The 12609-nt window shown below is 41.6% G+C and overlaps 1 protein-coding gene across 1 annotated transcript in view; it reads left to right on the top strand.

Annotated features, from left to right (window-relative positions):
• Adgrv1 (adhesion G protein-coupled receptor V1) overlaps positions 1-12609 on the top strand; it is a 514991-nt gene that overhangs the window by 137628 nt on the left and 364754 nt on the right. Inside the window, exons 53-57 of the mRNA XM_076927075.1 lie at positions 1559-1705; positions 5951-6206; positions 7757-7959; positions 9423-9599; positions 9904-10086. Coding sequence (XP_076783190.1) covers positions 1559-1705; positions 5951-6206; positions 7757-7959; positions 9423-9599; positions 9904-10086 — 966 coding nt within the window. The remainder of the gene's footprint in view (positions 1-1558; positions 1706-5950; positions 6207-7756; positions 7960-9422; positions 9600-9903; positions 10087-12609) is intronic.

Here is a 12609-nt window from a genome sequence, read left to right as displayed (position 1 = left end):
TGGGCAAGATCCAGAACTCCTTAATGCTCTTCTGTAGAATTCCTTAGCAAGTGCCTCAGGACAGGCCGCTCGTATCTGGACGACCTCTATGATGAGGTTTAATAGAATTTCTGGTGCATCTTCTGGTGATATGCAGGCCCCAGCCTAGTTGCCATCAGTAATGAAGAGCATGGAGCCAAGGAAAGTCTTTCCTTTCCTGAATGAGTTAAAATATTTTAAAATCTGGCATTCTGTGACTATCTGTGAGCAAGAGTGTGACTTTGACACATGTGTAACACAACACTCAATAGCCATGTAAATGTTCTCTCAGGTTGGATCTCCATTCAAATGAACATCTAAATGGGTACATCCATAAGCATTAAAGGGGGGGGTGTCTCCCCTTTAACAGAGGTCGTTATGCCTTCATATGTTCTTAACAGAGACGACCTCTGTTAAGAACATATGAAGAATTTTATAGAAGTTTTTTTTAAAAAAATCATTATTCTTAAAATGATTACCCTACTAAGAAAGCAAGGATGCTTTAAGAAAGGGTGTGTGTTCAGTCTAGGGCTACATATCCCTTGCTATGAAGTTGGCCAAATTAAAAAATCTTAAATGTACTTAAAACATTATGAGAAAATTTTTAGCTAATACAATTGTATGATTATTAAGAGTGGATTCTGTAGATGATAAATTGGTGTCACAATGCCTAAAGGTTGAACGTATGTGGAAGGTGTCCTTTGAGAAAAATTTCTTTAAATAGCACAAGATGTTGCATGTATTTGGTAAAGAGTGAAACCTTCACAGAGTGGTAGCCAGTAGAATTGGGATGAAGAAACATGGCTAGGAAGGAGAGGTGGGGAGAGAGGGATTGTGACACAGCACAGAGGGATGTCTTCTTTCTGGCAGGAGGAACAGTTGCACAGACCATGAGCTAAGGAATGAAACATCATCAACAGAAATAGGTCAGCTAATTAAATATTTCATAGGATAGGAATTTAAGCCTAAGAGACATCAGCAAACGGATAGGAGGGTCTTAGTTCTCAGGATGCTCTTGCAGTGGGTGCGGGATTGGAGATTTCTAGAGCTAACTCGTAATTTACTAGTAAGAAAGGGAGACCTGGAGGAATTACCAGACCTTACACAGACACAAAGGATTTCCCTGCCATTCTGGACTATGTTCTTGCTATTCTATAAATCTTTCAACATTATGTGTACTGCTTTAAAAAGAAAATGCATGCTGGGTATAAAAGTAATGTATGTTCATTGAGCAGAATATGCCAGGAAGACAAACATAAAAACAATGCAATACGATTAATGATTTCTTGTGACACTGGGCTATTTATGTACTCACTTGTTGAGATGCTGTACTCTGTGTCTGGGCCAGACTCAAACTTGCTGTCTTTCTGGCCTCAGGAGCTTGAGCACCACGCCTCACAAACGCATCACTGTTGGTAACTGTTGTTTTCTGTACCACTTCATGCTGCTCAGAATTACATTCATAAATATGTAACAGTGCAAACGGACATTGCTTAGGTATTTCAAGGCAATCCCCTGTGCCGTTCTGTATATCTTTCAGAACTCATTGCATAAGCAGTTGGAGGAAGTGGACAGAGATAGCCTGGTAACCCTGAATGTTGAACGCTTGAGAGGAACGCACGGTCGAGTAACTGTAGCGTGGGAGGCAGCCGGAAGTGTCAGTGATGTATTTCCCACCTCAGGAGTGGTATGTACTTATAGAATTATAAGTCACTTATGATCGCTGATTCATGGGACCAAATCGTGTCTGTTGGAAGAAATATTTGAGTTTGATTATGTTAACACTGGATTCGTGCCATAGAGTAAGATGCAATTTAAGGTTAGATTTTTTTTTTCTATAAAAGAAAAACTATCCAGACATGAAATGAAGCCTTTTGAGGTTCACTACATGAGTTAACCAAATTACATTACATCATCAGAAAGATAAAATGAGCCAAACTGGGAGTGGAAGTGTGTCAAGACATAGAAAAGCCAGAAGAGTACTTAGATCACAAGCCTGCGGAAGGAGGCGTCCTTGTGGAAAGGCCAGTGAGGGCTGTAGACTGAAGGAAGTTTCTATTTGCTGTCATAGACTGAGGTGGAGAGCTCTGGGCAGGAGGCTTACATGAATTAATCATATGGAAATGAGGAAGGCAGAAACATGTCCAGGGAGAAGTTGATCCACAAGCAAGTAGTGCAGATTCCGTGGAGGTGAATTCTGGGGAGAGTTCTGTGTCTAAGCTGCTCCGTGTCAGTCATCCCCGGTTCAGGCCTGATCCATTGGGATTCCCTCTTTCAGCAGGTGGTCATGACTAGGGTGCCTCTAGGTGGGGGTTGACTGTGGTGGAGAGCATCTGCTAGAGCTAAGGACTATCTCCAAAGGTAAGCACAGGATTGGATGCTCCCAGTAGTTGAGAGATGGCCTCATCAGCCCCAGGAAGGGGTCTGGGCTGTGGAACACATTATCCACCATGTAAGTTAGCATAAAATTGATGCTGTGTTTCAAAAAATCTAATCGGAATACCAAAGGGACAGTTGACTCACAAAAAGGACTCAAGGAGCCTTTTGCTATTTGAAAGAAGTGTGACCTCTTTTCCTGGGGTTCTATAAATCAGTATTTTGCCCAAATATTTCTCTGAAGAATCACTGAAAGGAGATTTTATGAAACTATCTCTTGGAAAAATACGTGTAGCAGTTCAGCATTTCTGGGTTCTTATAATTTCACATTGATGGGTACTTCAGCATACTAAGGGTGTTTTAGCAGTTTCTTGTATTTAATACTTATTCTATGCAAATTACCACTAGTTGTGTCTCTGTTTCTGTATGCATTGAAGTATATTTCTCTAGATTATTATGTAAGTATGATTAAGATTTAAAACTTATAACTGCCTCTTTCCTTGACATTGTTTTTGAAAGAATTATTTTTTCTCTTTTACCTTTTAATTGGTTCTTTGTGAATTTCACATCGTGCACCCCAATTCCACTCATCTCCCTGTCCTTTTGTATCTGCCCCCCACCATTGCTGCAGCCTCCTTAAAGAAAAACAAATCTTGTTGTGGAGACTGTAGAGTGTGACAGTGTGTTCCACAAAATACAGTTTTGTCCACACTTCTTTACTTACAAATGTTCATTGTTATGAGTCAGTCATCTGGTTCAAGGCCTCTGGCTTTTGCTGTATTATCCATTCTGGATCCTCACTGGGACTCCTCTCAGATAACCTCTTCTTGCCCTGTGTCATGGAGACGCTGCGGTTTTGGATCTGTAGGACTGGCCCTTTACATGCCATAGCAGTTTATAGATAGAAAAGATGTTGTGGTAGGCCAACCCAAAGCCCTAGGTCTGAGCCTGGGTTGTAGCTGAGCTGGTCAGCCCACCCACTGTTCCATGCCCACACCATCAGGGAGAGCTCTCCAGCACTGCCCTGGCTAGCTCACCCAATGCTGTAGCCCACAAAGGGCAAAACTAGCTCTCTCGATCTCACACCCATGCTGCCCGCTCACCAAGTGCCCATGCCAGCAGGGCTGGCTCTACTGTGCTGCCCAGAAAAGGCACAAGGCCCACTCTCCTGAGTGCTGCAGCCAGTGATGGGCAGGACCAGCTTTCCTGCTCTCATGACCTCAGTGACAGCTCTCCTGTCTGCCATAGATGGATAGGAGCAAGGGGAGAAGCAGATCTCTCCCTAGCCCACACCAATGCATAGTAAACAAGTTACAGGGCCGGCTCTCCCAGGCTCATGACCGTGAGGCCAGCTCACCTGCATGTCTGCCATGCTCACCTGCTGTGCAGTGGTGTAAGCCAGGGAGAGAGATGTCCTTTCTCTCCCCTCCATCCTGGCCACCAGCAGCAGGGAGCTGAAGAGATGGCCCTGTCCCCTCACCAGCAGCAGCAGCACTCATGAGAGCAGGCCTTGCACCTTGCCCAGACAGCATGGTCGAAAGAATTATTTTTAAGTAGTGTGGGGATCAATAGATACATGTTGTAAGGTGTTCTGCGCCCCTTCCGAGTCCCCTTCGCCCGCGAAAGAGACACGTGAGGCGGTGTTCGGGTGGTGGGTGGTTACCACAGCGAGGCTTTATTCTTGTATCAGCAGAAGCGGAAGAACCCAAGCCTGGGAAAGGCACTGCTATATGTACCCTAGAGTGGTGTGTTCACTTCTGATTGGCTGTTCACTCATTACCCATAATACGCCCCGGGATGGGCAGTGACTTTGGCGCTTTTGCCTTTTGCACCTGCGCAGTTAGTTGTTTACTTGTGGGAGCACAGGATGCCCGTGCCATCTTGTAATGGCGAATGTTGTCACACTCACCGCGGCTCCTAACAGTAAGGGGTCACATAGTAGATGCTCCGACTTGATGTACTGTGATTTTTTTCATTGTAAGAACTACTTTGCTCATATAGTACAATTGTCAGATAACATAAAGCAGTCGTTACAGGTGGTGACTGTGTTTACTCACGGTTGTTTGGCTGCCTCCCAATAACATTTCATTTATGTAAATGGGTCTGGTTCTTAGGAGGAGCAAAGGCTTAGGCCTGCAAACCATCATTTGGAGAATTGATTTTTGAATGAATATGGGATACGTGTTGTAGAAAGTCATCTTTAAATCAGATTCCTGTCAGAAAAGATCTAAGATGCTTTCAGCATATTTCTTTCCCTCTGAGGGAAGCATTTTCTCCTGAGGTTGTCTGTTTCCATTCTTTCTGCTGCCCCTCAGGATTTCAGTCCTTTTTCCCCCACCTAACACCTGATCATGTTCCCTCCTCTGCTCCCTGTCCCCTTTCCCACCCAGGTTCCACCTTCCCTCCTGATTGCTTTCTCCTCCCTTCCAAGTGGGTATTGATTTATTTATTATATGTAAGTACACTGTAGCTATCTTCAGACACCCCATAAGAGAGCATCAGATCTCATTATGGACAGTTGTGAGTCACCATGTGGTTGCTGGGATTTGAACTCCTGACCTCCAGAAAAGCAGTCAGTGCTCTTAACTGCTGAGCCATCTCACCAGCCCACTTTTACAAATTTCAATTTGACATCAGACAAAGCAGAAAGGAAAGACAGAGGCACGGCTGGATCTTGTCTTCTCTTCTCTCTACTGAATCAGTATTCATTGCTAAATGGAGCATCCATGTGTGGCATCAATTATTGCAACAGTTTTGTAGATCGAAACATTTAATGTGGTAAACCACCTTTTGTTCTCTAGTGGTTTATGTATACTGTCAACTACTAAGGTTCCTGAGAGACTTTGCTCTTACGTTGCACTGAAGAGTAAGCACCAAGATATGACAATTTGAATATAAGTGGGATTGAGGCATCCTCACTTGGGCCCTTTCTGAGTTATGTGGATTGTATCCTGGGTATTCTGTGGTTTTCTTTTTCTTTCTTTCTTTTCTTTCTTTTTTTTTTTTGGGGGGGGGGCTAATATCCACTGTTAGTGAATACATACCATGCATGTCTTTTTGTGGTCTGAGTTATCTCACTCAGAATGATATTTTCTAGTTCCATCCATTTGCCTGCAAAACTCATGATGTCATCGTTCTTAATGGCTGAGTAGTATTCCATTGTGTAAATGAACCACATTTTCTGTATCCATTCTTCTGTTGTGGTTCATCTGGGTTGTTTCCAGCTCTTGGTTATCACAAATAAGAGCACTCTGAACATAGTGAAGGATGTGTCCCTGTGGCATGGTGGGGCATCTTTTGGGTATATGCCCAAGAGTGGTATAGCTGGGTCTTCAGGTAGATCTATTTCTGATTTTCTGAGGAATCTCCAGATTGATTTTTATAGTGGTTGTGTCAGTTTGCCATCCCACCAGCAATGGAGGAGTGTTCCTCTTTCTCCACATCCTCGCCATCTTGTTCTATCACCTGATGTTTTGATCTTAGCCATTCTGATGGAAATGAACATTTTTTTATGACATGATGTTAATCGTAATATAAGTAAAGCTCTCCTTTTTAGATTTCATTCACAGAGGACCAGGCAATGTCTACAATCACTCTGACTGTTCTTGCGGATGATCTGCCAGAGTTATCTGAGGTTGTGACTGTAACACTTACCGGGATTGTCACAGAAGGGGTTGAGGACCCATCAAAAGGCGCTACGATTGACCAGAGCAGAAGCAAGTCTGTGCTGACCATCCTGCCCAGTGACTCGCCCTATGGTGTGGTTGGCTGGCATGCTGAGTCTCTCTTCACTAGAGTGCCAGAGCCCACAGGTCAGTCCTGACAAATCTTTGCCGGGTTCTTTTTTTATATATATATTACTTACTTATTTAAGTACACTGTAGCTGTCTTCAAACATACCAGAAGAGGACATTGGATCCCATTACAGATGGTTGTGAGCCACCATGTGGTTGCTGAGAATTGAACTCAGGACCTCTGGAAGAACAGTCAGTGCTCTTAACCCCTGAGCCATCTAACCAGCCCCGATTTGTCAGGTTCTAATAAAACATTTCCTTCGACATTTTATTGATACCATTTGAAAGGAACATATATTTCCTTATTCATATGACTTTTTTTCAGCTTAAGAGGCCATATTCCTTTTAATTTAAATTTGATAATTATGGACTGACCTTGCAATAATGTTTACTACAGTACTTTTAATTTAATTTCTCAGAGCATGCTTTTATAACAGAAGTGTTAATTTATGCTGCATGAGTGGCAAGGATGACTTTTATTTTTCTTTTCTTTAGTTTCTTTACTTGTTTGCATTGCACACGGACATACTTCCTGTGTAGTCTCAGTAGGTGCAGGGAACAGTCAGCAACATTGAAGGAGAAACTTGGTGCTGGAGGTATCAATTATGTTACCCCAAACAGGAATTAGAGTGATTTTATTCGGTGATATACACAGTGGACAGTGCTGAACTATTTACCTAAATAACTTCTGACTCCTTTTGTTGAATAAATATTCTAATAGGTTATGATCAGTCAGCCTATTGAAATAAAATGTTGCATAAAGCTTGTATTTATAACAAACTTACAGGATGGCTTGAGACTTTTCAGATAAAGAAACGGACAAACAGATTTCACATTCCTTTTAATTGCAGAGCTGATAGGACAAGTGGTGTGCAGTTACGTTTCTGAGCCCATGCCTGTCTGTATGTACAATAGATACTCAAGACAATAGACATTAATAGAACAGCACATTCATTTTCATTCAATAAACATTTCTAGAACATAGAAATTTGTAGGAATTGTATTTTTCCCTTTTGGAAATAATCATAATCATTTGAAGCTCTTAGACTGATGAGGATATTAATAAACATTTTAAGTATGACAAATTATCTTACTCTGAGGAACAAAAAAAATACCGGATTCTCAGAGACACTTTGAACCTTGTGGTTGACACCTCATGGTAGAAGTTTAAATCACTCTTTCGATGGTTACTATTAAATTATGATGGTGTGTTCAAGATCTTATTTTCAAGATATTTGTGAACATTACGCAACTGTCACCTATGCACTATCCCATATGATCACTTTTGTAAGACATCAATCAGATTGACTTCTTGTGTGACATGGAAGGCGTAGGAGGCGGCATTGTGAGACAGAGGCTGAAGCAGATGCAATCCAAGAGTGGATAGCCATTTTTGAGCACAGCTTTGGGAACAATGGAGACTAAACAGAAAAGCTCTCCCTAGGGTGCTGCCTTTGTGCAACCCCTACTTCCTTAACTGTCTAGAGAGAGTGAATTCTGCCATGAGTGTTTGCGACCTTAGCAGAACACAGAACAGCTTATTAACTGGAGGCATGTTTACCTCCTAGAGAATATCACCGTCGTTCGCCTTCACATTGTTCGAGACAAAGGACTATTTGGGGACATTTCCATTCACTTGATAGCGAAACCCAATTTCTTACTACACATCAATAGCCAAGCTACTGAGAACGAAGACTTTGTGTTGCAAGACTCAGTAATAATAATGAAAGAAAACATAAAAGAAACTCACGCTGAAGTTGCCATTTTGCCAGTAAGTATAGATTCCAATACACATGTAAGGTAAGCTAACATGCTTTTAATCATAAACCTGTAATTCCCCAATGGTTAATAATGATTAAAATATACTTTTAAATACAAAGGTGAAATTTTGCTACTCAAATATTTTATTAATGGATGGAAAATAGCAAGTGTATTTATTATTTTTGTTTTAGAGTGGAATGATTTGAATGCATTTGAAATGCTGAATTTTGATTGATTGTATGTCTGTTTGGCCGTACTGTGGAGGTAATTAATTGCTTTAATAACTGAATAAATTAAATCTTCAAGTCAATTTAGTTATTTTATTGTTTGGCTGGCAGGGAGAATTTTTACTTTGTGATATAGTAATTTCAATACAGATGAACATTTAGATGGTCTAGGTCTAAATTGTGGGCCACATCACACTATGTCTTCCTCTTTCTGTCTAAAGAGGTAATGGAGCCAGAGAAGCAGAGACACAAAGGAAGAAAACAGGCAGATGCCCCTGAAATACTCATAAGACATCAAAGATGTTACTACTTAGTGTCGAATAACATTATAAGAACATATAATAATCAGGACTGGGGATTCAATTCAGAGCTAATTGCTTGCCTAGCATGCACAAGGCCCTGTGTTTGATATGCAATGCCACCAAATGTTTAAGTAGTATATTATAAACAATAGCACGTGAGCGTAGTAATAATGTCTGTCAGACACTACAGTCATGACAATAGCGTTTGAGGGTAGTGATAATGCCTGCTAGACACTACAGTCATGTCATATGTTGTTAAGCAGATACTGCAATATTTGTGTTCCTGTTAGAGTTTTGCTGACACCAGTTACCTGTCCTGTAGCAAGACTGTAGGAAAAACACATAAAGGGGGGAGGGGTAGGATGGCGCTTTCGTTGTTTGTTTTTTTTTTTAATGTTACTTCTACATCTTGATTTTTAAAATTACTTTCACACAAATAAAGTGACTGTTTTTCAAAATTAACTGTAATGTTTGCTTACATCTAGATTTCTATCTAAGACTTGCACTTTTACAATACATGTAAATTTCATCAGATTTTCTTAAACGTTTTTCAGGATGATATATTCAAAAGGGTGAGATCAAAATTATGGGACAGGATTTTAAAACATTTCATAATGCAGTTGTGGGTGCCTTTGAAAGATCATTATTAGTCTTGAATACATCATAGATTCTGAGGATCCTCTGAGAATGTATAGGCTGTATTAAAATTTAGCAAGAAAACATTTTATGTGTAACAGAGTCACCAAACCTGAGAATGTCAGGTTTACAATACAAATGAAATACTTTTTTTTTTAAATTCACTTGGGCATGGAGGAAGACATGTGTAATTCCAGCTGCTCAAGAGGGTGTGGGAGGGGTACCCAGGCCAGCATGCTTGAGACCAACCTGGGCATCATCCCAGGACCCAAACAACCAAATGAAGTGTCTCTCCTTACCCCTCCCAGGATGAGGTTCCTGAGCTGGATGAAGGACTCATTGTCACCATCGCTGCAGTGAACCTGGTGAACCCCAACTTCCCTGCAGAGCAGCCCCGTGTGCAGAGGCCAAGGATGGAATCAGCGGAGATCATGATTGAAGAAAACGATGACCCCAGAGGGATTTTTAACTTCCATGTTACCAGAGTGAGATGACATTTCTCTCATCTGTAGTAAACTGGGTGAAGCTGACCCTTGTTGATTTGGCCAGTGCCTTTGTACGCTACCACTTATTTGTAGAGATGTATATCAAGATGAGTGTTCAATTTGTATTACTATTAGTTTCAGTTCTTTGTGCAAGACCACAGAATTAAACATTTTTTCATTGCATTTCGATCTGAGTTCTAAGTACCTTCTTACTCATGTAAGTGAGAATGACAAAGTCAGCAAGTTGTTGCTTAGGCGAGTTTTGAACTTTCAGCTGCCTTTCAACCTCTATTCTTTGTTAAAGGATGTTGGTGGAGTCATAATGGCTCACGAGGGGCCTCCGCCCTTGAATGTTCTTCAAGTTCCTGTCGTCCGGATGGCTGGAAGCTTTGAGACAGTAAATGTTTATTGGAAAGCAACACCAGACAGTGCTGGCCTGGAAGACTTTCAGCCACCACACGGGATGCTCCGATTTGTTGATGGACAGGTATGTTCATTATGAACAGATTTATTTTAACTTGACTTCAAGCACGTATGAGCATCTACCCAGGGGACATACACTAGAGATTGCTGAGTGCATTCTAGTATTTAAGTATTATTAATCACTATAGAGCCTGTTAATAAACACAAGACAAGAATTTGTTTTTATGGTTTTCTAATGAAAAATGCATGCAATGTATTCTAATCAGACTTTTCCCTTCTCTAAATCCAAATGCTCCCACCTCACTCAGCTCCACACCCTCTCTCTCTTTAAAAAACAAAAGCAAAAAGGAAGAAGCACATACAAACTACAAAAATAGAACCTAGAATATACAAGCAAAAGCCTGATATGAGAAAAAAATGCTCAAGCAAAACTAATGAGACAAAAAATCTACAAAAAGACTATTGTGTTTGTTTTGTGTTGGCAAACTACTCATGGCTATGACGCCTGTCCTGAGGTGCAGCAAATACACCCTGTCATTGTCTGCAGACACACCAGAAGAGGGCATTGGATCTCATTACACATGGTTGTGAGCCACCATGTGGTTGCTGGGAACCGAACTCAGGACCTCTGGAAAAGGAGTCAGTGCTCTTAACTGCTGAGCCATCTCTCCAGCCCCAGAAAGAGACTTCCAAGGAACAAGCATCCCACCTTTTTGTGAACTCCTCTTCCATTTGAAATAGAAGTTCTGTGGTAGGATAATAATTGCCTTACAGGTTCTTAAGAAAAAATACTTTTTAAAAAGCCAGATTCACTCTTCTGTTTCTTGTTTTAGTTTACTTATTAATTTTATTTCTTAGTATTTATAAGTTGGTATTTTCCTTTTTTATTTTTAATTATGTGCAGAACGATCGCTGATGCGCAGAGTGAATTAGATACATAATTCTCATTCCTCTCTCACCTCTGGCTGTGACCAACTTTGTTTTGGGTGCTTGAATGCGGATGGGTGAGAGCGGCTTTCTTCGAGCATTTCATCAGCTACACCACTGAAGATGTGACAGCCTCTTCCTAAGCATCCATTAATTCCTACAGTGCCTCAAGGAGGGTGGGGACTTTATGGGCCCTCCCCCATCCCTGGTGGAATGTTTACAGGCCTAATCTTATGCAAGTCTTGCACATGACATCCCATCTTCAGTGAGTTGGAGAGTCAGTAACTATATATATCATGCCCAGCATCTTTCTGTGGCGAGGCTCCTCATCCTTGGCCTTGTAAGATTTTTCTACTCATTCTTCCATGATGTTCTCTGAGCCTTTAAGGAGGGGATATGTGTGCTCTCTATTGGGCCACACTTTCTGCTAGTGTGTGTTCTTGTTATTTTGACCAATTATGAGTCTCTGGCTGCCTGCTGCCTGCAGTTTTAAGAAGCTTCCTGATGAGGCCAGAGCAGAACCCCTGGGTCTACACATGGGTGTTTGGAGGGCAGTGTAACATATCTTGTTCCTAAAACAGTAGTGATAGGTTCTCCTAATCACGGGCCACAACTATAGGCTCTTGAATAAGTGCACAACACCAGGCATGGGTTCCCTTCTGGGGAATGTGCCTCAGATCCAAGCAGGAGGCCATTGGCTGGTCCCATCATAGGCATCACAGTTTCCCCAGTCAGATCACTACTGTGGGGTAGTATTGCAGCTAGCAGGAGTTCCCGCTGGGCTGGACTGTGAATAGCGCCTTCTCCCATGTAGTCTGTGTTGCATCTTCTGCTACTAAGACAGCTAGCCAGAGGAAGGATTCCCTGTTTAGTGGCAGCTTGGTTTCTGGGTTTGATATCTTCTAGTGACAATAGGTTGTATAGGCCCTACTTAGCCAACAGCCCCTGGGGAAGTAGTCCACAACTGGTAGCAGGATTTTTAATAACCTGTGCTGACTTCAAGGAGGTATACTGTTCACCCATAACCTATGCTGACTTCAAGGAGGTAGACTGTTCACCATACAGGGTCTCTCCATTCGAGTTCTTTTAAGAATGTTACACCCTGTAATAAGCATACAAAAAGCAGATTTCTAGTTTTTTCCCACATGTAGCTGGCTTGGTTAGTCCTTTCCTCTATACGTCACACCCCACACGTCTCCACTCTCAACCTTTCCCTCCAGTCTCCCCTTCCTGACAACTGCATGCCTTCTGTCTGTCCTCCTTTCCTTCATGTCTCTTCCCACCCTGTTTGGCAGTCCCCTTCTTTCTCCCTGCCTTTTTTTATAGGCACTACACTCAAATAACACATTACTACAAGAACGTGAAACTAGGATCTCACATATTAGATAGAATATACTGAGTTTCTCTCTCTCTCTTTCTGTTCTGGCCTAGGCAATCTCACACAGTATTTTGTAATTTTAGTTCCACTCCCCTACATATTTTACAGCTTTTATGGTTCCAGTTTTTGCCAATGAATAAGACTCTATTATGTTTATCTTGCACATTTCCATTATCCATCAGTTGGTAGACATCTAGGCAGGTTCTATTTTCTGGCTATTTGGGAAGAGAGCAGCAGTGAATACAGATGTATGAGTATCTCTGTAGTATGATGTGGGCAGTC

Source organism: Arvicanthis niloticus, chromosome 29 (genome assembly GCF_011762505.2).
Source record: "Arvicanthis niloticus isolate mArvNil1 chromosome 29, mArvNil1.pat.X, whole genome shotgun sequence".
In the NCBI taxonomy this organism is placed as follows: domain Eukaryota; kingdom Metazoa; phylum Chordata; class Mammalia; order Rodentia; family Muridae; genus Arvicanthis; species Arvicanthis niloticus.
The sequence above is the reverse complement of the archived record's forward strand: the minus strand, read 5'-3'. Positions and strand labels throughout refer to the sequence as shown.